The 22,964-nt window shown below is 62.1% G+C and overlaps 1 protein-coding gene across 4 annotated transcripts; it reads left to right on the top strand.

The window, feature by feature from the left end:
• Positions 1 to 592: 592 nt before the first annotated feature.
• PWWP2B (PWWP domain containing 2B) lies at positions 593 to 22,718 on the top strand. 4 transcript variants are annotated; one of them, XM_019728301.3, is made up of 3 exons: positions 593 to 1,083; positions 7,440 to 8,752; positions 22,159 to 22,718. In XM_019728301.3, the coding sequence occupies exons 1-3, from the start codon at positions 959 to 961 to the stop codon at positions 22,170 to 22,172; spliced, it is 1,452 nt and encodes a 483-aa protein (XP_019583860.3). In that variant the 5' UTR covers positions 593 to 958; the 3' UTR covers positions 22,173 to 22,718. The 4 variants fall into 4 exon arrangements, with proteins under 4 accessions (XP_019583860.3, XP_074194865.2, XP_019583857.3 ...); XM_074338764.2 differs by lacking the exon at positions 22,159 to 22,718 and adding an exon at positions 9,517 to 12,579 and having other exon boundaries at positions 596 to 1,083; positions 7,440 to 9,057; XM_019728298.3 differs by having other exon boundaries at positions 601 to 1,083; positions 7,440 to 9,057.
• Positions 22,719 to 22,964: the final 246 nt, after the last annotated feature.

Genomic DNA, 22,964 nt, shown 5'->3' with positions numbered 1-22,964 from the left:
GAGGGTCCGGAGCAGGGGTCCGGCATTCACTTGATGCCTCCACCTCCCACTCCCCCCAGCAGGCCGGCTGCGGGCGCCGGGGAGTCCCGCTCGCGCTCGGGGAAGGTTCCTTCCCATTGTGAACTGGTCGCGGGGGCGCTCCGGCCCCTCTGGCCGCAGTGGCGTTTCATTGAACCCAGTTTCCCCAGCGACCCGGGGGTCAGGTTCGCAACTGAGACTTGCAGACCGGATCACACCCCCGCCCCCAACCCTGGTGCGGGCCACCCCGGGCGCACGCCGCCCTCTCGTAACTCAGGGGAGCGCCTAGCACACAAGAGTCGCCAAGTGCCCCCTACGCGGCGTGGGAGAGACTGGGCCGCTGCGGCGCGCACGCCGGTGTCCACTCGGCGCCCCGCGTCTCCTCGGCCCGGCCTGACCGGCTTCCTGCTTGCTCCGCCCAGACTTCCTCCTTGCAGTAGCCGGGTGGCCACGGGGCGCCAGACCTGGAGGCAGGGGTCCCGGGCACCGCGCGGGGGTGCCCAGGGCAGGGCGGAGGAGAGGAGAGAGGAGGAGACCTGGGGCCTGGAGGGGAGGCGCCCCGGGTAGGCCCAGGGCAGGGTTGGGGGAGGGGCCCTGAAGCAGGGACGGGAGTGTCTCCAGCTGCCCCTCGATTCCGGCTCCCGGGTCCTTTCCGCGGACGCTCGCGGCCAGCGAACCCGAGGCCGGGCGCAAACTCTGCCCCATCCCATGAGCTGCGCAGTGCGTCTTCACGCCGAGCTCCGGAGGCGACACGGCCCCCGCGCGCGTCTGAGGGCGCGGGGTTCCCGGCAGCGGCGCGGCGGGTGCCCCGCGCGCCCTCCGCACCCCCGGCCCGCGCGCGGTGGCCGGCCGAGCGGGGCTTTGTGACGTCAGGCGGCCGGCGGCGTCACGCGCGGGCTGACCCGGCGGCGGGCGGGCGGGGCGGCCGGGACGCGGGAGCATGGAGCCTCGCGCCGGCTGCTGGCTGCCCGTGCGGGTGGAGCAGGTCGTCAACGGCGCGCTGCTGGTCACCGTGAGCTGCGGCCAGCGCAGCTTCGCTGGGATTCTGCTGGACTGCACGAAAAAGTGAGCGCGGCGTGGGGCACGGGCCTCGAACACCCCCAGAATCCCCTCGGGACCTCCCTCCCCCCAGGGCCTGGACCCAGCTCCAGGGCAGCACCGGCGCCCGCTTTCGGTTTCCCTAGCCCGGGTTTCGGGGCGCGCGCGAGCGCGGCCGCCACTCGGGGGCGAAAGTGGCTCTCGAAGTGGTCGCGACTTTTCGGGCTGGGGGCGGGCGGGGCCTGGGTGAGGGCTTGGAGCCGGAACTCTGCGCCTCTGCCGTAATTAACGCACTTTTCTTTGTTCAGACGCACTGTTGAATTCGGCTGTTTTCAGAATTGTTCTCCGTTGGGGGTGGGGGAGTGTGTTCAGATGCGCCGGGCTTGCCCTGTCAGTTACTCACAACTGGGGCCGCGTTGACTAATGTCACGGTGCCCCGGGCTCCTGGCAGTGAGTACTTGTGCCCAGCGATGGGATTTACAAATACTTTGGGGTGGAGGAGCCCCCGGGTGCAGGAGTGAAAACAAGTTCTGCTGATTTCTCTGGAGGAGGGTCCCCCGCAGGCCTAGGGGCAAATCCACCGGCCACGAGGCGCACCTGTGCCTGCTGCAGGGCCCCAGGCAGCAGGAGTCTGCTGGATACCGAGTCACGTGGTGGTGAGCTCTGGCAGATAAATGATTCGGCGTTAAGCGGGCACTGATGTGCTCCTGCTGGGCCTTCTTTTGAAACTGGGAGCATCAACCGGCTTGCGGCTCAGAAGCCCCACTTGTCCCTCAGTGGCGCCTGGGTTTGGTTCCGGTGGCGGATGTGGCTGGAGGACCATCTCTTAGACAGTCACCCTGCTGGCATTATCTCTTCATTAGATGTGCAAGAAGCCATTTATGCACAAGTCATGTGACTTAACATATGGCCTCCCGGTGACTGTCATCCTGCTTCGTGCTGGCCACTGCAGAGAGTGCTTGGCAGGACCAGGTGACACTTGGGGGCTGCAGCATAGCCCCCTGCAAGCTGCCAAGCCTGTGTCCTGGGGTGTCCCCTACCCCCGATGGCCACCACTTCCTTCCTTAGGCAGGGCTGTGGGCCTGGCCTGTCTGTGCTCTGGCTGCTGCTCAGCCCTGCCTGGCCTTCTTCTCGGAGAGGGGCTCCTGTAGTAGAGGCCCCCTGTACCCTGTTTTCTGGGCTCCCTGACTCAGGACAAGGCGGGCTGCGAGGGTGCCCCGACTTGTGGCTGGAAATGTGTGCTGAGGCGCAGGCCCCCTCCCTGAGGCCTGTGGCTAACCTGGTTGGAGATCCACACCTCCCCACCTCCTCCCCACCACCTCCTGGAAGAAGCAGGCCCTGCTGGGATCTGGCAGCTGGAGGACGCGTGGGCGTCAACCCTCCGGTGGCCATGGCCACGTTCAGCTGTAACTGAAGCCTCCCACGGAACCAGGAGCTGGCCTCGGTGGGCATAGCTCGGCTCAGCGGTGGCTTTCTGACTCGAGTTGCCGACCCCAACCCGTCCTTGTGGAGAATCTGGGAATAAACCTGACATCTCCTGCCCCTCCACCCCTGCAAGGCTTGGTCCTGAACCTGCACCTGTGCCCCACCCCCGTCTCTCCTTTGCTGTCACCCCTGGTTTCACCTTGATTCCAGCTCTCTACCCATAATATTACAAGGGGCAACGCTCATGTCCAGAGCCTGCATGTTAGGCAAGGTCCAGGCAGCTTGCAGCCTGGCCTGGATGTTTCAGGCAGTGGGCCTCAGGGTCCACATACCCACCAGCCAGTTTCTCCCCAGTGCCTGGTCCCCCTCCCCAGTATGTGACAGTGGCAGGGCCAATTAGTGGAGACGCGTCCCAGGTGTGGGCACTGACTGGTAAGGAAGAGCAGCTGGGAGCTCTGCCTGCGTGCATCCACCCACCTCAAGGGGCCTGTGGGTCCCAGGGCAGTAGGCCACGTCTGCTGGGGCCACGGTGCAGGAGCTGGGCACGTGCCAATGACCATCATGTATCAGCAGCTCCTCGAGCTCACATGCAGACCTGGGGGCCTGGGAGCCCTATGAGTAACCAGCCCGGGTGTCTCCACTTGAAGGGAGCTGTCCCACGAGAGGGACCAAGGCCCAGCACCTATGATGATGGTTGTTGGGCTTTTGGGAGGTGGGTTCTCTTCCCCGAATGTTGGCAGAGGGGAGAGTAACTGGGGGCCAGCTCAGGTCTCAGCAGGTGCATGTGCCGAGGTGGGCCAGGTGCCGAGCGCCGCCTCCTGTCTGTCTGGGTCTTGAACCTTCTGCCAGCTGCCGAGTGTTCTGAAGCGGGATCCCCGAGTGCCTGCCCACTCAGGCGCTCACCTGCATTCACTGAACACCTATGTGCACCAGGAAGTGGGCTGTCCCAGGCAGGCTGCTGTAAATGGTCCTCCCAGCGTGTCCCCAACACAGTAAAGATGCAGATGGAGTGGGTCTGCCCTGCTCTGCAGGCTGGGGCTCAGGGTGGGTGTAGGCGTTTTGTGGGCGGTTTGAGGGTGTACCTCTGGTTGAGGACCTCAGGTGGGGTGGCCCAAGGACAGCAGAGCCTCAGAGTGGCACAGGGGTGGTCTCACGGGCACTGGGTATGAGGGCCAGCCCAGAGCCTCCAGCTTTGACCTCGAAGCTGGTGTTTCTGACTCCAAGTGTGAGTTACCCAGGATGCCATCAGAATGTACCCCACTTGGGCCCTCTGCTGGGAAGTTTGGGGTGCAGGGCTTTGTGACCCACATGTACCCTGAGTGTTGGGACGTAGGCTTGGAGACTCAGCCAGACAAGCACAGTCTGTTCCTGGCAGGAGAGCACCTGCTCCATTCAGGCACTCTCCGTCCAGGATGGAGATTTGGCCACTGGTGGCTGCTCCTGGGACAAGTCATCGGACAGACCAGGATGGGCACCTGGTCCAGGCCCCACTGGGCACGTCCTTCCTGCCCTGGGGGAGCTGGAGGGACTGAGAATGACGTGTCCAGTGTGTCACAGGGTGGCAAGACCTGCAGCTGATGGGCAGGTGTGGCACAAAGGGACCTGGCCTGTGTGGCTGGTCTCCAGAGCTGCTTCCGGGAGGTTGCAAGGGGTGTAGCCTGGAGGCCTGGCCTTGTGTTTCTGGGGTGGTCCTCGGAAAGCTTAGAGAAGAATGCAGTCAGCTGAGTCTTTTTTGAAATGATGCTGAAGGTTATTAAACCTTTGAGTCCGGGACTCTGGGGCCTGCTAGGACAGCCTGGCCCCATGGCATTGGTGGTAACCCTGGGTCCATGCCCATGGGGGAGGGGAAGGCTCCTGTGAGTAGCCCTGGATGAGGGGGTATCTGGGGTCTAGGCTGCGACTTCCCTTCCCGTGTTTCCTCCAACTCCCTGAACACAGGTGGCCCCAGCAGCCTCTGAACCACAGCAGGCCTGGTGGCACCTGTGGGCACTGCCAGGTGGGCTGGGGCCTGCATCCCTGGGCGTGGGATGGTATGAGCCAGCCTGGCCTCACTGAAGGGCCAGGCCCTGGGGCTGAGCCACAGGCCACTGTGGTGCCATGCCTTGTGCCCCGGGGCCCAGGGAAGGTCTTCATGCTGAGGACAGGCTGCTGAGGTCCTTCTGGGAGCGAGTGCCTGTCCTGAGCTGTCTGTGGGCCTGAGGCAGGCCCGCCTGGCTCTGCATCTCTCTCAGCCTCACTCCCCATCCGCAGAATGGGGTAGTGATGACATGTACTTCGTGGGGCTGTTGAAAGGGTTTGGGAGCCAAAGCCCCAGCTGCTTGGGCATGTGCTCTGGGATCTGCAGCGGGGAGTGAGTGTTTACCCACCAGGCGGTTGTGGGTGTGGCCTGGGCTGGGCAGTAGCTCCGGGAAAGGAAGTGTGGCTGCCTGCCTGCCAGAGTCATGGGGCCTTCCCTGCCGGCAGCCCAGCGGGCCATTCCACAAGGCCGGGCTGCCTGAAGGGCCCCATACCCCAGACCCCTCCTGGGCTGAGGGGGCATACACACCAGGGAGGACAGGGCCACTGTGCGCCGAAGCCACTTCCCAGTTGGATGGGCTGACAGGGAATGCTTGGCCACCATGCCTGCCTGTGTCTGGTGGGGGCAGGCCGGCCCACCCAGGCCACACAGAGGGCTCTGGTCAAGGGCCCTGTGTGTGTCCTGAGCACGCAGGGTCCCCCCAAGGGGCATGTGCCACAAAGCAAAGACGCCGGACTGGAGCTGCAGGCCTTTGGGGGGTGGGGGAGTGACTTGCCGCACTGCCTCATGGCCGGGCCTATGTGTGCAGAGAGGGGGCCCAGGAAGCTGAGTCTCTGGGCCAGCCGGCCAAGGGCACAGCCTGTACATGGGAGACGGGAAAGGGACCACCTGGAGGCCCAGCTCTTGGGATTCCTGAGCGCCAGATGGCAGGAGGGGCTCTGCTCCAGCACAGCAGGCGATATGCAGATGTAGGCCAGGGTTGGGGGCGGGTGTGACGTGGAGGCCCAGGAGGGCATGTGCGTTGGGTCCAAGTGTGGTGGCCGCACAGGAGCCTGGGAGGGTGGGGCATCGAGGAAGCCTGTGGAGAGGAGGGTGTGAGAGTGAACCTCCAGTTCCTGGTCTGAATGCAAAAGGTGGGCAGGAAGTAGGCTTTGGGGGCGGCCTTAGGACCAACCCCCTAGGCCCACTGTAGTGGACCCCCCAGTCTGTGGGAACCCCGGTCTGTGAACCCCCAGTCTCCGGCCCCCTGGATTGATATGAAGAAGAAAACAAAGTCTAATGTGATTTCCAGGCTTTTACCAGTGATCCTGAATTAACAGACACTGGGCAGTGTTCAGACGCTGACGTGTCTTTTGAGTTCGTTCACTTCATCAACATGACGATGAGGACCAGGGAGAGGTGACAGCCCTGGGGTTGTACGCCTGGCCGGTGTCATGCACCCTGGCTGCAGGCTCTGCGTCCTGTGCTGCTCGTGCGGCTTCCACCCGGCTCCCGGCCCGGCCATGGGCCCGCCTGGGGGTTGGGGTGAACCATCCAGCCGTGGGTTCTCGGGGATGTGCTGGGGACAGTGGTGTCACAGCCACCGATGAGTGGCCCCTCTTAGCGTCCCTGGATACTTCTGGAGATCAGTAAGTGGAGAAATCATCTGGAAATCGAAAAGCACCAAAGCTCCTTGCTCTCTCCTGCTCGGGTTGAGTGAGACGAGGAAGGTAAAGGTGTGACATTGTAGATCTCATTGCTCATAACTTGACTAGAAGTACTTCTGTGCTTCAAAAACAACAACTTTCCAAATACATCACACTTGTTTAAAAGTCATGTGTGTTCATGGTTGAGGAAAGGTGCAGGCGGGGCCTGTTTGTCGCGATCTGGGACAGTGTCAACCTCTCCCAGCCACACCACCAGTATCTCGGAGTCCTTCAGAGCTCATGGGCCTCGTGAAAGGTGCAGCAGCCAGGCCTGGGGGGACCCTCCTCTCTAAAAGGCATGCTGCTCCCCAACTTTCAACAACAAAACCCCAAAGCCATTTGAGGTGCGGAAATGTCTGAATGGGGGCTGCCGGGCCCAGGCCTCCGGCTGGGGCACATCCTGTTGGGAGCCCTGGGGTGCTGGCCGTGTGGCCTCAGCTGTGGGTTCTCATGGGAGCTGGGCCTCCTGCCTTCCCATAGGTCATGTGGCCTTGTTGGTCCCGGCTGCTTCGGTCCTGGAGCTGGAGGGCCTGAGGGAAGGGCCTGCGGGTGCCAGGCAGGAGGGGGTCTTTTTGGGTTGTGGTGGGCAGGGTGGTACGGAAGACACCCTTACCTGAGGGCACTGGAAATGGCTGGGGCCAACTGAGCAGGAGGCAGCCGGCTCACTCCCAGGCCCAGGGCTCTGGCCTGGTGGCTGAGCCCTGTCCTCTGTGGGCTGCAGAGGCTCGGTGGTGGCCCCCACCCCCAGACGCACATCAGGCACCTGAGACTCAGGTCCTATGGACTGTCCTAGGCCCTGGAATGGGGCTCCTCCACAGGGCATGCTTGGGGTCTTTCCTCTGGGAGAGAGAGCTGCTGAAGGCCATGGGCAAGGGGTACCAGCCAGAGGAAGGAGCTGGCCCCCCCAGGCCGCCTCCCAGGACCTCAGGCGTCCTGGGCCCCCCACGCCAGCTCTGGCTTCGGGGGATCTCCAGCTGCAAACCTGCATCCCCCCTTGTTGCCACCAACTGAGATGTGGACACTCAGTGCCTATCAGACTGGAGAAGTGGTCACGCGACTTCATGAGCTCACACCTGCACCTGGGAAGCCCACACGGTGTGTGCTTGGGGCCCTTTGCCTGTGTTTAAAGCCCAGAGACCCTCCGGGCACACCAGGCAGTGCCAACACCGAGTCCCACGGGGCCTGGGAGCGAGGGGAGGGGCGGCGACGGTGGGGCATCACCATCCTGACTCTCCTTTCTGTCTCCCCTCCGCCAGGTCTGGCCTCTTCGGCCTGCCCCTGTCCACTCCGCTACCACAGGCTGAGGACACCCCTGTCAACGGCTGCCAGAGCCCAGCCCCCCCAGAGGGGGACACAGAGGCGATGCAGCTGGGGACGGGCCCCCTGCCACCTCCCTGTCCCGAGCCACCCCCGCCCCTGGTGCCGCCACTGCCCGCTGGGAACCTGCCCCCATTCCCGCCGTATTTCGAGGACGCCCCCTTCCCGCCCCCACTCTGGCTGAGAAACAGTTACCGGCAGTGGGTACCGCAGCCGCCACCCCGGCCCATCAAGAGGACAAGAAGACGCCTGTCACGTAACCGCGACCCCGGCCGGCTGGCCCTGAGCCCCATCTGCCTGCGGCCTCGCCGAGTGCTCTGTGAGAAGTGCAAGAGCACCGTGAGCCCCCCGGAGGCCAGCCCAGGCCCCCCGGCCGCCCCCCGGCCACGAAGGAGGCTGGGCAGTGGCCCTGACCCTGACAGGGAGCTCCGCAAGCATGAGGACCCCAATGGCAGGGGTGACACCGTGCCCTCAGCCCCCGCGAGGAGGAGCAAGAGGGAGAAGCGGAAGGAGGAGGACCAGGCCCGGGTCCCCCGGAGCCCCGCCATCAAAATCTCCTACAGCACGCCCCAGGGCACGGGAGAGGTGGTGGAGATCCCGTCCCGCGTGCACGGCTCCCTGGAGCCCTTCTGTGCCCCGCAGGACCCTGAGATGCTGCGGGACAGGCCACCCAGCGGGCCCTCTGCCTCCATCCCAAAGCTGAAGCTCACACGGCCCGTGCCCCCTGGTGCCGACCTGCCGCCCCCCAAGATCCGCCTGAAGCCCCACCGCCTGGGTGCTGGTGAGCAGGAGCCCGTCTACAGAGCCGAGCTGGTGGAGGAGCTCAACGGCCACGGGCGAGGCCCCCGGCCCGGCTCACCCGCTCTCCCTGCCAGCGGCTCTGCGCCCCGTGGGCTGGCAGATGTGTCTTCTGCAAGTTCTGGTGAGGACGATGACTTGAAGAAGTGTCCCCAGGGCAAAGCCAGGCATGACGGCCTGGCTCTTCTTACCACCTGCCCTGGAAGCAGGACAGACTGTGCCAGTGAGTCGGTGTGGAGCAGCGACAGCCTGGACGAGTCCAAATCGTCCAGCTCAGAAGTCACGTCACTAGACACGTGTGACTTTTCCTCCGGTGATGGCGTATCTGTGCCGTCCTCGTCCAAGGATGTGGGGCAGACGGTCCCGCCCCTGACGGTCAGGCTGCACACACAGAGTGTCTCCAAGTGCATTACCGAGGACGGAAGGACCGTGGCCGTAGGGGACATCGTGTGGGGTAAGATTCATGGTTTCCCTTGGTGGCCAGCACGTGTGCTTGACATCAGCCTTAGCCAGAAGGAGGACGGGGAGCCCTCTTGGCAAGAAGCCAAAGTCTCATGGTTTGGGTCTCCAACTACGTCATTCTTGTCCACTTCAAAACTCTCCCCTTTCTCTGAATTTTTCAAACTGAGATTTAACCGCAAGAAGAAGGGGTTGTACAGGAAAGCCATAACCGAGGCTGCCAGCGCCGCGCAGCACGTGGCCCCAGAAGTCAGGGAGCTCTTAACCCAGTTTGAAACGTGACGCGGGCTCCCGGACCAGGTGAGTGCACACAGAGGGCGGCTTCCTTCCTGGCGTCCCGAGCCTGTGTCTGCATCAAGGCTGTCCCTCTGTGCTGGGTCCTGCAGCCCAGGGGGCTCGGGGATGTCCCCAGGCGTCTGGCACGCTGCTCCGAAGGGGCCATCGGAAAATCTCCTGCTGGCTGGCACTGTCATCCAGCTTTGCAGACCACAGAAGAGATGCTTTAAAAGTTGGCTAATCGTCAGCTGCTTGTTCAGGAACGAAGCTAGTCTGTGTTTGGTGGCCGTTTTGCAAAGTGCAGTGCAAGGGTTCCCTCTTCATATGTTACCCTTTCGGAGAAAGGGGTGTGTGTTTAAAGGCGCCGGTTCTGACCAATGGGCGAGTACAGGGAGGGTACAGGCTCCTCTCCCGTTAGTCACTCAGGGATGCACCTTCCTTCCTGAAGCCTGCAGCTGCCACCTTTCTCCTGCTCGCACGCAGGTCAGGCACTGTCCTGGGGCCTTGACTTGGCAGGAAGGAGGACGGTCGCTGAGTCGCCTGCCCTCAGATGTCAGCCCCACCCCCACCCCCACCCCGGTGCCAGGTGAGCTCTCCTCCGTCAGCAGGTAGCCAGGTGCTCAGGCTTCTGGAGGTGGCTCTGGGGTCTGTCCCTGGGCTGCTGCCTTGCCCTCCGTCTCTCCCTCCAGCCACAGGCCTTACGCCTTTGAGAACTGGGGGTGGCACCTCGGGGGGATTGAAGGCATCGCCACGTGGCATGTCTGTGGTCACCACATGGGGTATGGGGACATGGCTGAAGGGCTGGGGCCGCCTGCCACAGGCTTCCCACGGGCCCTGAGGTGCTGGCTGTGTCCTCTGAGAGCTGCCACCAGCTGGTGCCTGGGCAGTGGGGTGTGTCCAGGAGGTCACTGGCCCTGCTCCTGACTCTTCCTGCTCCTCCCTGGTTGGCCTCATGCAGGCCGTAGGGCCCCAGAGGCTCCAGGCTGCCTCAGGTGGAGTCCCCTTGGCGGCAGCCGTGGCCTTCCGCCTGGCTCCATGGCCTACTGTCCTGCCCACAGAGCAGAGATGGGGTCCAGTGCTGTTCAGAGGACGAGAGCAGTTCTCCACCCCAGCTGGGCCTTTTCCAAAGTCTCCTTGACCTTCAGACGACTTTGTCTGGCCGGGCCTCTTGCTTGCCCACTTGTGTGGTGCCACAGTTTCCCAGGAGATGAGCCGTCAGGCCTTAGGGGTGGCTAACGTGTGGCTGGGGAAGGGGTGTCTGGGGCCCCTGGTGTACCTGGGGCCTGCCTGCCAGGCCACACGTGGTGGGGTCCCAGGATTGCAGCGACTCTGAGGGGCTTGTCCCCACCCTCCTCCCCGCCTGCTTCCTGTGTCAGACCTGCTCACCACCCTGAATGGCTCTGGGGGTCTGAGCACAAACCTCTCCTCCCCTGAACCAGGTCCACCTCCTGTCAGTTCTGGACCTTCATGCTGGGGATGGACGTGGCACTGACCGCTAGCCTTGAGCCAGTGAGGGTCTCAAAGGAGGGCACCCCAGGGGACGGGTGGCTGGCTCACCGAGGGCAGGGATTCAGAAAAAGGTCAGATGCCCTGGTGTCTTCTTCCCAGAGTATCTGTCTGCTGTGGCCTGGCTCAGCCAGGACCACGGGCCGCAGCCACGTCCTGCTGGCCTGGGGTCCATCGGCCGTGCCCTGCCTCTCTCTGTACTCTTTGCCACCCCTGGCCCAGCCCTTTGGCCATGTCCTGCCTTTGGCCTGGTCTGGGGGCCAGCATAGAGGGTTGGCCGCTCTCGTGTGTGCCGTGGGCACATGCTGTCAGCGAGGGAGTGGAGAGCTGGTCAGTCCTCAGAATGACCTTCAGATCCCGGGTCATGGTGGGTAGTTATGGGGACAGTGGTCCGGCTGGCAGGGACCCCGGCGCTGGGAAAATGCAGCCCAGTGTGTTCAGGGCTGCTGCTGTCAGGTACTTGCCTGCTGAGGGGCCTGTGCCCACATCTCCTCTGATCTCGGTTCAGGGGCTGTGCCCGTGCCCAGCGGTGCGCGCAGCTCTGGGAGCGTGGGTATCTGGCTCCTTTTGGCACCAAAGCCCCAGGTGCTTTTGCCTGATTGACATTTGTGTTTCATTTTTTGAGGATTAAAGCCTGAGCTGAGGTACGTGGAAGCCAGGTGTTTGATCTGCTGGCATTGGTGAGCAGGGTTTCCTGCTCTGTGTGGGGTCAGAGGTCTCCTGGTGGACAAGTATGCTTTGAAGTGTCAGCGATGCTGTTTGGGGGACAGCCGCTCCGGCCACCTCCCAGAAGGGGAAGCTGGGAACTGCTTCTACTGGGGAAGATGGGCTTCCGTGGGCGGGTGAGGCTAGGGCTTCAGGGGCTGGTGCAGGAAGCCGGGGCCAAGCTCGTGTGCAATGCTGTTGGGGGTCCAGGTGGCGGAGCTGCGAGGGGCCACGGTCATCAGCACTTGGGAATGTCCTGGGGGGAAGAGGCTGGCCTGGAGGCCATCAGGGGTGCTGACACAGGGCCTGGAGCCAGGGCAGGGAGGCCTGCTAGGAGGGGTTGTCCTACAGACCCTGCTTGTTGGTGGCCCCAGCGGGCCCCGCGGTGTTGGGAGCTCCTGGGCCTTGGGGGTGTATGTACCACCCTGGACACGTGTCAGTGAGCATCTCAGCAGACGCAGTGAGATCAGGTCCCTCCCGTGCCAGGCATCTTGTCCCCGGGAGACCCCTCCACCCCACCTTGCAAGGTGGCTGGAGGCTCAGTGGGAAGGGGGTGCCCACATGGACATTCTGCAGAAACGCCAAGCCAGCCTGGGGCCAGGTGGCTGGGGCGCTGGTGACAGGCCACGTTGGCCCTCAAACAGGGACTGTCCCCAGAGTTCTGGTGCACCACTGAGGACACGGGTGCTCCTCCTGAGGGATGCCCTGACCTCCAGGGCAGACACACCGGGCTGCCTGGCCCTCTCCTGCTGGTCACTTTCTGTGCGGGCCCCAGCAGGCTGGCATCTCAGCCTCAGTTTCCCCATCTATCTCAGGTGACAACAGCACTTGCTTCTTGGGTTGGGAGGTGAGTGAGGGTACCCTGGGGGCTTGTAATGACCTGTCAGCAGCCACCTTTGGAAGTGGCACCCTTGCCAGCTCAGTAGGAGCTTTTTCCCAGGGGCTGCTGCCATGTGGCCCACCTTGGGCTGGCAGGCCCCCACAGCTACGGTGGCTCTGAGGGCCACAGGCCGCATGTTCCTGGCAGGACAGGGCAGGCCCCCTCCTTCTGCCCACGGCCCTGCAGGAGCCTCTGCCAGGCCTCTTCCCGGAGGCCAGTCCCCCAACCTGACAGGTGATGGTGACACCTGCTAGGGGTGGTGTGAGCCTCAGGGCCTCAGTACCAGGCTCCTATTCCTCTAGACCTGTGGTCCCATCCTCTCTCCCATCGCCCTGCCCTATCACCCACCAAGGGCCAGCGCTCCTCTGGATGGAGGTGGAAGGGTGCACAGAATCACGGCCCTTGCTGGGGGCAGGGGGGAGTGGCTGGGGATAGGGTTAGGGTCAGGGTCAGGGTCAGGGTTTAGGGGTTAGGGTTAGGGGTTAGTGTCAGGATCAGGGTGAGGGTCAGGGTTAGGGTCAGGGTTATGAGCTGCAGTCCTCAGGGTTTGTGCGAAATCACACATAGGAATGTGTTGTGAAGGGACATGGGCCTCACAGCAGAGCATCTGGCGAGAAAGCTGACCTGGACTGGCAATCCAGGAAGGCCTCCTAGAGGAGGTGACATGGCCGAGATCTGAACTAATAGGTGGGGGCGAGCATCCGAGGCAAAAGGAGCAGCTGTGCCAGGACCTGTGACAAACGGAAGTTCCAAGGGGTGGGGGAAGGGGTCCAGCTTGCGCCTGGTGGGCTGAGGCCTTATCCTGAAAGCAGGGCCACCATTGGAGAATTTTTAGCAGAGGGTGAACAGTGCTGTTTGTGTTGGAGAGACCCCCTACTTGTGGGGACAGGAGTGTGACAGGCCCGGAGGGCTGCATGACGTGTGAGAGGATGGAGGATGGGGCGTCGATTGGAGGGCAAGGAGTGAAAACGGGAGCAGGGGGCAGAGCCCTGGGGGAGACAGGTGGGGTCTGCCATCAGCTCCTGGAATTGGGGGCCACGGGCCCCTCCCCACGGAAGATGGCTGCAGTTGGCTGGCACCTGAGCGCTTATATCTGAGAGGCTGTCATGGGTTGAAGGGATGGCCTGGGTGAGGACAAGCCATGGCAGGGGTGGGGCTGCTGGGGGAGGGGCCCAGGTATGGCTGCTCCAGGGGGAGGAGGCTTCAGAGCAGCACAGAGGCGGATAGAGGTGAGCAGAGGCATGAGGCTGAGTGGGAGCCCAGGAAAGAGGGCTGGAGGGAGAGTGGGCAGCGCCTACAAGGTCTGTGGAGGGGCAGGTGGGCCGAGGACCCAAGGGGAGGCCATGGATGCACATGGATGGGATGGGGGTGACCCCCTGCCTGCAGGCACCACACAGGGAGGGGGCAAGTGGTGATGGAGCCGTCACTAGGTGGCCGGTCATCAGAGCACGCCCCAAGGGGCCCGGAGGTGTGAGGACAGATACCCAGGTATCATGGGAGCCCTGACAGCACCCATGTGCTGCCCTGGAGCCTGGAGGGGTGCCCTGGGCGGGCTGTGCTACTGCTCCACTGAGGTGCCTCCCAGAAGTGGCAGGTAGAATGTCACCCAGCATCCCAACCCTTCGGGCCAGTGGGAAATCCACAGGCTGTCTGTGAGCTGGACGGGCCCCAGGGCTACTGTCCAGCCTCCTTCCGGAGTGGCCGGGCTGCTGGTGGGGAGCGCTGTGGGGTCCCGTAGCAGGGCCTCCCTTGCCTGCCTTTAGGTGGGCAGCTCGAAGGACTGGGTGCCGTCCTTCACGGACTGATCAGCGTCCTTGGGGCCAGTCTCATCCTCTGAGCTTCCGGCGGCCGCTGTCACAAGTGACCACACACTGGGTGGCTTGAAACAACAGAAACTGATTCTCTCACAGTTCTGGAAGCCAGGAATTCAGAATCCAGGTGTCTCAGGGCCACACTCCCTCTGAGGCTGGAGAGGAGTCTCCTTCCCGCCTCTTCCAGCTCCTGGGGCTCCAGGCGCCCCTGGGCTTGTGGCGGCGTCACCCCAACCTCTGCCTCGATGGGCACATGGACTCCTCTTCAGTGTCGAGTCTCCGTCTGCCTCCCTCTTCTAAGGACGCAGAGATGGCGCCTGTGGGCCACCTGGACAATCTGCTCGTCACAAAATCTTTAACGTCATCACACCTGCAACACCTTTCCCGGGTTCCGGGCCTGGGACCTGATGTCTGGGGCACCCGTCACCCACTGCGTCCTGCCGTCCACTTGGCAGACCTGTCGGGCGCTGGCGGGCAGCACAGATGGTGACAGCGCTCAGGGCGGGGTCGGTGGTGGCGAAGTGGACGGGGCCTGACGGGCTGTATGGTGGTGGTGGGGCCCATGGTCCTGCAAAGGTGCAGGGTGGCGTGCAGGGTGGCTGTCACCAGGGCTGTGGATCGTGGCAGCGCCCAGCCGGTGCCAGCTTCCAGCTTCATGATATCAATTTCTCCTGGGGATGAAAATTTGAGTCAGGAAAACTGCCCCGGGAACTGTGGGGTGTTGGTGGTGGCATCACGCCTGACAGGCCATGAGCGGACTGGGGCCAAAGCATGCAGGTCCCATCTGCAGGCCTTGGCTTTTTAATGCGTTTTCCCCTGAGACACGTGTCCCAGACTGGCCTTCCTCCTCCCCCCACTCTGATTAAAATTAACTTGTTCTTTTGAAGACGAAGGCGGGCTCTCAGCTGACGTCCCACGTTGCTCTCAGGGAACTCGGGTCCTCTGTGAAGGCTGTAATTATTTTGTTCCAGAAGGAAATGAAGGCCTGTAATTCCCAGCCCGCTGTGGAGCTCAGGCCCGCCCCACCTGCCACTCCTCCAGTCAGACAGGCTGGGCGGCCAGGGGCCCAGGGACACGCGCTGGTGTTTGCAGTTGCTCTTCTGGGGCCTCCGGGCCTGGGGGTGGGGCCTCGGGCCGCCCTCACCCACCTGTGCCATCCAGGCCAGAGCTGTCTTCCTGCTGTCGAGTCCTGGACCTCATGGAAAAGCATTTTGCCAGGGTCTTCATTGCTTCTTTGGTCACCACCGCCTGCTCCAAATATTCACCGCAAGCCCAGTGGCATCTGCACCCCTAGACAGACAACTGCCCAGGGTCAGAGGTCAAGGGCACTCAGGGTGGGGCCCAGCCGTTGCTCCTGTGCTGTCAGATTCAGGAGGGACCCCTGCACTGGGCGGCAGCTACTGTCTGCTGGTGACCGGTTTTGATGGGAGTTGCTGGCATCAGCCATTCCTAGCAATCCCGCACGACACCGGTCGTCCGTAACTTTCAGATGCCATCCTACAGAAAGGCAGGACAAGTGTCAGCGTCGGTTCCTGACACCCATCCAGAGTGACCAGTGAGCTGTGTCCTGAGCGTGTGCATATCACAGACACTCACGCAGTCCGTGCAGACGTCCTCCCTGTGGTGCTCAGATTGTCCCTCAGACCCGCTGGCCTGTGGCCTGAGTCCTGCGGTCTCTGAGCCAGTCTCTGCCACACCATGGGACTCTAGCCCAGGCCTGGGGTCAGCCGTTCCCAAGGGGCCGGGCCCTCTGAGGAACTGTGTTTGGGGCCTGGGTATGAGGGCGCTTGCTGCCCCGGGCACCTCGTTTCCAGTCCTCAGCCCGTGCAGTGACCTTCTTGTAGAAAAAGGAAGCGTGACTTCACACTGATTTTTCTGATTCGGGTTTTTCACTCCTTGGACGTTTGTATTTGTATCTCTATTCCTTTATGTGAAAATCTTGGTTCTTAACGCTGTTGCCATAATGTTATATGTGAAAGTTAACATGTGACTAATATGTCCAGTGTTTCATCTGTGTATACCACCTGCTGAACGTACGCAGTATGTCACACGCCAGCGTTTCAGAATGCCGGCACCACCAGTGTCCCCACAGAGACCACGGAAAGCTCCCAGGTCTCCCTGCGGGTCTGTGCTCCCTGGGGTCTTCCCGTGGGCTTACACCTTGAACGCCTGTTTCAAGTCACTGAGACCAACCCTCTCTCCGTGGTTGTTGTGACCTCGAGACACAGCCAGGGTCATTTCGTTGGTGCTTTCCATGTTTAGCGCTCCCTGTCTTTACATTTCCAATCGGACAGCCAGGCCGATGTGGGCAGTGGCTCTATCTGGCCGTGCTGGCCCCTCCCACAGGCCCCATTCTGCAGGGTCTGCTTATGCTCCTGTGTATCCGACATAAGCAGACACATAATAGCACCCCCAGGTGTGCCATATGCAGACGCTGGGAGGGGCTGCCCCAGTGCCGTGACCTGCCCTCTGGGTTAAGAACCTGGTGCTGAGGCTCCCACACCGGTCTGCATGGCGGAGCATGTGTGTCACGAGGTCCTGCTGGGAGCTCTTGCCCAGCCACCAGCCCTCCTGGATGGAGGGGGAGCCCTGGCTGTGAGAAGGGGCACCTGAGTCTCAGGACCTGTCAACTCTCCGTACACCCGGGGAAACTTGACTTCAAACAGCCCTGTCCCCCTGCTCCATCCCAGAGGAGCTGGCATTTCCGAAGCCGCCTCCTGTGGGTGTGAGTGTGACCGTGATTCTGAAAGCCTCACTGGCTTCTGAGTTTCCTGTGGGAGACGGGGCTGTACCCCCATTTCACTGCCCTTGGGACCCCCGTACCTGTGCCAGGGACTCCACCATACCTGGAGAAGCGTGGATGTGTGTGGCTGAGGGAACCACAGGGACCTAGCAGGTGGTGTGGGGCCTGGTCCTGTGGAGGTGGCAGCTGGTGGCCACGCTGGGCTCGGAAGGGCTGCGGGAGTGGTCTTGTCTTTCATTTCCCAGGAGCAAAATGGGCTGCACAGGGCTGTGGAAGGGACATGTGCTGCCAGCTCTGGGGGCTGGACATGAGGTCACAGCCTAGGACATGAGCGTGGGGTGGCTGCTGCGTGGCAGGGCTGGCAGGGTGGGCACTTGGGGGTGACTAGGTCCTGTGTGTTGGGGACCCCGTCAGCTGCTGGGGGGCCCTGCACACGCTCTCTGCCTAAGGACAGTAGAGCTGGGGAGCCAGGCCCCAGGCGCCTTCCTTTGCTTGTTTAGTGACGCCTGCTGGCTCTCACTTCTGACCACGACTGCTGGTTTCTTTGCTCAGAAACCTCACTGATGTCACCATTTTCAGGAGGGCTGTGGTTTGGGGAAAGAGGCCTTGTTAGTTCTGGTCTTAAGCATTGAGAGCAGCAGGCCTGGCCGTCCTCCTGGGGCCCTGGGCACTGGCCAGGCTCTCCATGCCTCCCACCCCAGGTCCAGACAGCCCAGGCTCCGTGCAGGGGTAGGGGACCTCCTCCAGTCACCCCATCTTCTCAACAAGCTCCAGCCTGTGTTCCCAGTCACTGGGGTGCTGGAGATTCGGGGGGCAGCCAAGGTGAAGGGGCAGCGAGCACTACAGGGCGTTGTGGCCAGTGGAGGCTTGGGTGCTGGGCATGGGAGGCAGGGCCCTGAAGAGACCCTGGGAGGTCTGTCTTCCCCAGAGCATGGGGAGGCGGTGGGGAGAGGGAGGTAGTTGGGGGCCCTCCCCAGGGCCCAGGGGGGACTGCATGTGGTACAGACTGAGGAGGTGGGGGGGCCTCCAGCCAGGACTGTGCTGAGCATCATGGGGGACACTCTTGGGGGGGGACCCTAGGGGAGACACAGCTGGGGACGGGGGAGGGGAGCGGGCAGGGGCCCCTGCAACTCTTCAGTTGGCTGAGGAAGGGGCAAGGAAGCCCCCCTGCAGATGGGTGGGTTCCTGGCCAGTGGGGTATCTTCCTGCCTGGGAAGCCCCTGGAAAAATGAGCTTTTCTCTAAACTGCAGCAGGCACAGCCTGTGCAGGGACCTTGTGCCTATTCCGTTGCTTCCAGTTCTGGTGGGGTGGGAGGGACAGCAAGGGCTGGCGCTCTGTGGTCAGGGACCTTCTGGCCCAGAGGTAGGGTCCCTGGAACATCCCGCAATTACAGGGGGAGGAGGAGTGAAGTGAGCTGGGCAGAGGTTCTGTCTCATTCGGAGGGCGTGTCCCGGTCTGTCTGTTATGAGGAAAGTGCAGGGGAATTCCTGGTTCATCTCCAGGTTTCTGAGAACACCTGTGTCCTCCGCGAGGCCTGGCCTGGCGAGAGTGGCCGCTTTTGTTTCAACCCATCACGCAGGTGGCTGGCTGTGGAGGCAGGGAAGGAGGGCAGAGGCAGAGTAACACCCGGCCCCCCTGGACTGAGGTGGGTGGGGGACCTGTTTCCAGCAGAGGCACCTATCACCTCCCCCCTGGTACCCCGCCTGCTGTGCCAGTGGCACTGTGATGGGGCCCCTCCTCAGGCCTTTTGGAGATGGGCCTTCCCCGTGGCGACACGTGGGTCTCACACGTCTGTCATCCGGCACTGGGAGAGGCCACATGTCTGCTGTTGGAGGCCACCTAGTTTGTGGTTTTATCCCGACCACCCTGGGACCCTGACATGTCCTGGCCTCACCGCTTAGCGGAAAGGCCTGGAGAGGCTCTGGGCCCCTCCCAGCCTCAGTCCCCTTGTCTGTTAGGCGGTGACCTCACAGCGTACTGGCAATGGAAAAATAACTCAGGGGAAGGTGCCCCGTCCCTCTTGGCCCTGACCACCAGGAACGTGGTCATCGCTGTTGTCAGGCCATCCTTCCCTGGGCCTGCTGGGTGCCCTGGGGATTTGAGGTGGGAGGGTGTGGCGGCCATGACAGGCAGCGGGGACACAGGCCTGGTGTCCGCCCTGTCCTGGGGACGACTGCAGAGGGAAGGCCATTCATGGTGCCTGCAGGGCCCGTCCCCTGTGGCTGGTGTTTGGGGCTGGTATTTGGCTTAGTCAGTCTGGGCAGGAGGCCTTGGAATTGGGGAGCAGGGTCCAGGCTTTCGTGTTGCTGTTTCGGCCTTTTCTTTGTGTAGGGCAGTCAGTGTCCACGGGCCCTGCTGCCGGCGGGCACAGCACAGCCTCCCAGAGCCCGGCACTCACCCAGCCCATGCCTCCTGGACACTGGCTGGCGAGACCACTGAGCCTTGGTTGGGGGCCCCAGGTTGGCTCTGTGACCCCGTCTGAGCAGCTCAGTGGACACCACGCTCACCTGCCCAGGTGTGCTGCCTGAGACGGGAGGCCAGCTCCCCTGGGTAGACGGTCTCTCCAGCGGTCTTAGTGCCGCTGCTGTACTCAGGCTGAGCAGGCCTTTCCTGTTTGTGTGGAGTCCTGCTCCGACCCCACATGCTCCTTGGGTCCTTGTAGAGATGGAGCTGGAATCCCCAGCCCTCTCCATCTGATGCTGGACGGGCCTGGGGGCCATGCCTGCTCTGGGTAGGGGACGTTGTGAGTGAGCTCGGGGCTGTGAGAAGGGACGGGGCCAGGAGAGGAGTCTGTCCTGCCACCCCAGTCAGGCTCCTGTACACGGCCAGGAGGTTTCCCTGGAAACCTGGGTGATGCCACAAGACGCAGGTCATGCCCCACCACTGCCTGTGGCCAGGTGAGTGTGAGGTCCGGCTTACTGCAATCGCTGAAGGCCTGCCTTTCCTGGTTGTTGGAATCCTGGCCACTCTGGAAAGTGGAGGGTGACGGGCAGTTCCCCTGCCCCATCTCCCGGCCAGTCTGCCTGGCTGGTGAGGTCACTGCTCTCAGACCCTGAATGTAGATAAGCTGAGCTGAGAGCAGCCTCTGATGGCAGGAAATGTCCTCAGCTCCTCAACCGTCCGCCCAGGGTCATCTGGGTCTCTGGAGCTGACAGGGGGCTCAGGGCCTCAGTGACAATGCAGGGAGGGGCCGTCACCCACGCCTGCCCTGTCCCATGGCCAGTGGGCGCTATGATAGGGTCCCCATGTTGGGAGGTCTGGGGAGGTCAGTGCCTCGTCCACCCCCCAGGCTCCATGTGGCCCCCTCCGGGGCCCGGCTGTTTGTCCTCCACAGAGGACTGCTCCGGGAGGAAGCTCCCTGCACTACCTGTCTCCCACTAGGCCACTGGTGGCTCCTGTGGCCTCCAACCAGTCACCAGGCAGGGCAGGTGTGATGCCGGCAGGACCAGCCTGGGGGTCTGACCTCACCACGCTGGGAGCCCGGGGCCAGCAGCTGAGCTGGTGGGAAGAGAGGTGGGCTTCTCTGCAGATGAATCCTGGATTTTATTAGGTGTAAGTGGGAAAAGGCTTTGATTCTTACGCCACATTAGAGTAAGCTGTTCCCTGAACATAATTGTTTTGATTTGATTTTTATTGATGTCAGAGTTCTATAAAGTGACTAATGAAACAATTTATCTCCATGTTCCTATGTGATGCACTTACCTGCTAGTTGGTGTTTCGTGATTTTTTTGACTTCGGCATATGATTTATGCACTTTTTTTCTATGGAAGTTGAAGGTTTCACAATCCTACAGTCCCCTCCACCACACTACGCACAAATGTAAGTTTTGGCTAAATCATGACTCAGTGTTGATATTAAAAATTTCAGCTCATCCATATGGATAACGTTGAATATATTTCACTTCTGTTCCACTCCATTCTCTGCAGAGTTGATTTGCCTTATTTTTTGGCTGTTTGGTTTTTACATTCTTATCCCTTGCTCACCCCCAGCTCCCTAAGAGAAGCTGAAATCTCTGTGTCGTCAGACACGTTAGCTGTTTCAGTTTGCCATCACTGTGTGAACAAACTTCCCCAAAACACAGTGGCTTAAAACAACCTGCTTTGCTGTTTCCTAGGATTCTGTGTGCTCCTGGCCGGTGGTGTTGGCTTTTCACCTGCCTAAGGCCGCTCCCCCCCACACACACACACACACAGGCACACAGACACCATCACCCTCTCTCGCAAACACCCCAGAGCCCCGCCGTGTGGCTGGATGGGTTTCCACCCAGCATGGCAGTCTCAGGGTAGGCAAGATTCTGTCAGAGCAGCTCACAGCTTCCCAGAGGGCAAAATCGGAAGCAGTCACTGGCTTAGGGGCTGGGCCGGCTCCCTGCTCAGCCTCACTTCTGCCTCCAGTGTTGGCAGATGAGTCACAGGTGGGCGGGGGAAACCTCTCCTCCTGTGGGAGGAAGAACAGGATCTGTGGCTGGTGGCACTCAGGCGGCCCCTCCTGTTCCTGGAGCCCCCCCACCCTGCAGACTTAGGCTGCTGGTCCCCTGGTCTGATTTCCTCCCTCCTGTTTCCTGGGCTCCCTCCCAGAGCCTCCTGGGACATGCATGACGTTGCAGGCCTGCCTCGCCTGCCTCCACCCCCTTGACTAACGAGTGGGTGGAGAATTCCAGTGGAAAATGCTTTCTCCCAGTTTGTTGGATTAGGGTACACCACCTCCCTGAAAGGCTGGTAGTCGGTCTTAAGAAACTGGGCTCAGGTGCCCATCTGGTCAGCCAGGTCTCCCTGCTCCAGGATAGGTGTCTGGAGACCTGGTGGTCAGATGGAAGGTGGGGACATGTCAAGAAGCAGGGCTGAAGCCTGGGAAAGGATTTTCTGTCCGAGGAGGGTGTGTCCCTCCCCCACCCCAGGCTCCCCTAAGCCTGGAGCATGAGCTTGGTGGGTGGGTGCTTCTGGACATGGGGGTGGTGTAGCTCTTCAGGGTGCATTAGTCACACACACCCCTGCAGTCACGCCAGGGTTCTTCTGAGCCGTGGGCCCAGGCCATGTGCAGGCCCATTAGTGCCCCCAACCCCCGGCCATGAGCGGCCAAAGGACCCAGAATAGCAGGCGTCCCCTCAGTCCCCTGTGTGCTGGCCTGGGCTGCAGGCTTTAGCGTGAGCCTGAGGTCCAGGCCCTCGAGGTACTGAGGGTCCCGCACCTTCCCCCAAGCAGTTCAGGGTCCCATGTAGGTGGATGGGCACAGAGGGTGGTGCAGGGGTCAGGGGTCCCTGCTAGGAGAGGCCCAGCATGACCCGCACGGCCTGGCTGTGGGCAGAGGGAGGCGGGCCTCCGAGATGGTGAGGATTGGTAGGAGCTGGAGGTCTTGGGGGTCTTGGGGGAAATGCTCAGAAGACCCCTGGTGGGTACTCAGGCCTGGGGCTTGGACCACACGGGGCCTGTCTCCAGCAGTCGACCCATGGTAACCTCTGCCCCTTTCTGCTTCCCTCAAGGTCACCGACCATGAGGGCATGGCTGTTCTCCTGGAGCTTCCGACTTTGGGGGTGTCCTCTGTCCTCCGTGCCCCCCATTCTATCTGAGGGACCCTGCGTGCCTTCTGTCTGGCTGCATGCAGAAACACGCCGGGCCTGCGGTGGTCAGCCTGGCTGGAGGCCCCTGGAGGACAGGTGTGTCGGCCATGAGGACAGACCCCCAGGAGCACGTGGGTCCTCTCGACTGAGTGTGTTTGATGCAGTGACTCAGACGTTAGCTGTGGAGCAGCAGCAGCCCAGGCACACCCTTGCTGCTGCCACCTCGTGTCTGGGACTGTGCCCCTGTGGTGGGCACCGGAAGGCTGTCAGCTCAGGGCTGCCCTGCAGGCTGCACTGGGGCCGTCCTTCCTTCCCAAGCCCAGCACAGCATCTCTGGGAACCCGCCTGCGCCCCCTCCTGTGCTTCTCAGAGCTTGGGTCCCATCAGGCCACCCTGTCCTGAGATGCTGCCAGGAGGTACCTGTGTGTGATGAGGGCCGTCACTTTGAAAACAGACTTAAATGTAGAAAGGAAGAAAACTTCTGTTTTTTGTAAGAGTGTGTTCCTTTCCCCTTTTTGTCACTTTAAAGGCCGGGAAGGAAAAGAAAACGGGCCCTGCTCTTTGTTCAGTGCGGACGAGAACAGGTACCTGTCCAGCCGCACGTGTGGTGTGCTGTGCTGTGCTGTGCTGTGTCCCACCCACCACGCGTGGAGGTGGCAGATGTGCAGAGCGGGCACAGGTGCAGCGTCCGTCCTTCCCCTGGAGACGCCTGCCCGCACTCCCAGCCC

This window comes from Rhinolophus sinicus, chromosome 15, assembly GCF_057876585.1.
Source record: "Rhinolophus sinicus isolate RSI-liver-muscle chromosome 15, RSI-T2T, whole genome shotgun sequence".
NCBI classification, from domain to species: Eukaryota; Metazoa; Chordata; class Mammalia; order Chiroptera; family Rhinolophidae; genus Rhinolophus; species Rhinolophus sinicus.
The sequence above is the reverse complement of the archived record's forward strand: the minus strand, read 5'-3'. Positions and strand labels throughout refer to the sequence as shown.

Coding starts and splice junctions, on each gene's coding strand:
- PWWP2B (XM_019728298.3), top strand. CDS start 959: ATGGAGCCTCGCGCCGGCTGCTGGCTGCCCGTGCGGGTGGAGCAGGTC. Junction 1,084..7,439: donor CTGCTGGACTGCACGAAAAA/GTGAGCGCGGCG, acceptor CCCCTCCGCCAG/GTCTGGCCTCTTCGGCCTGC.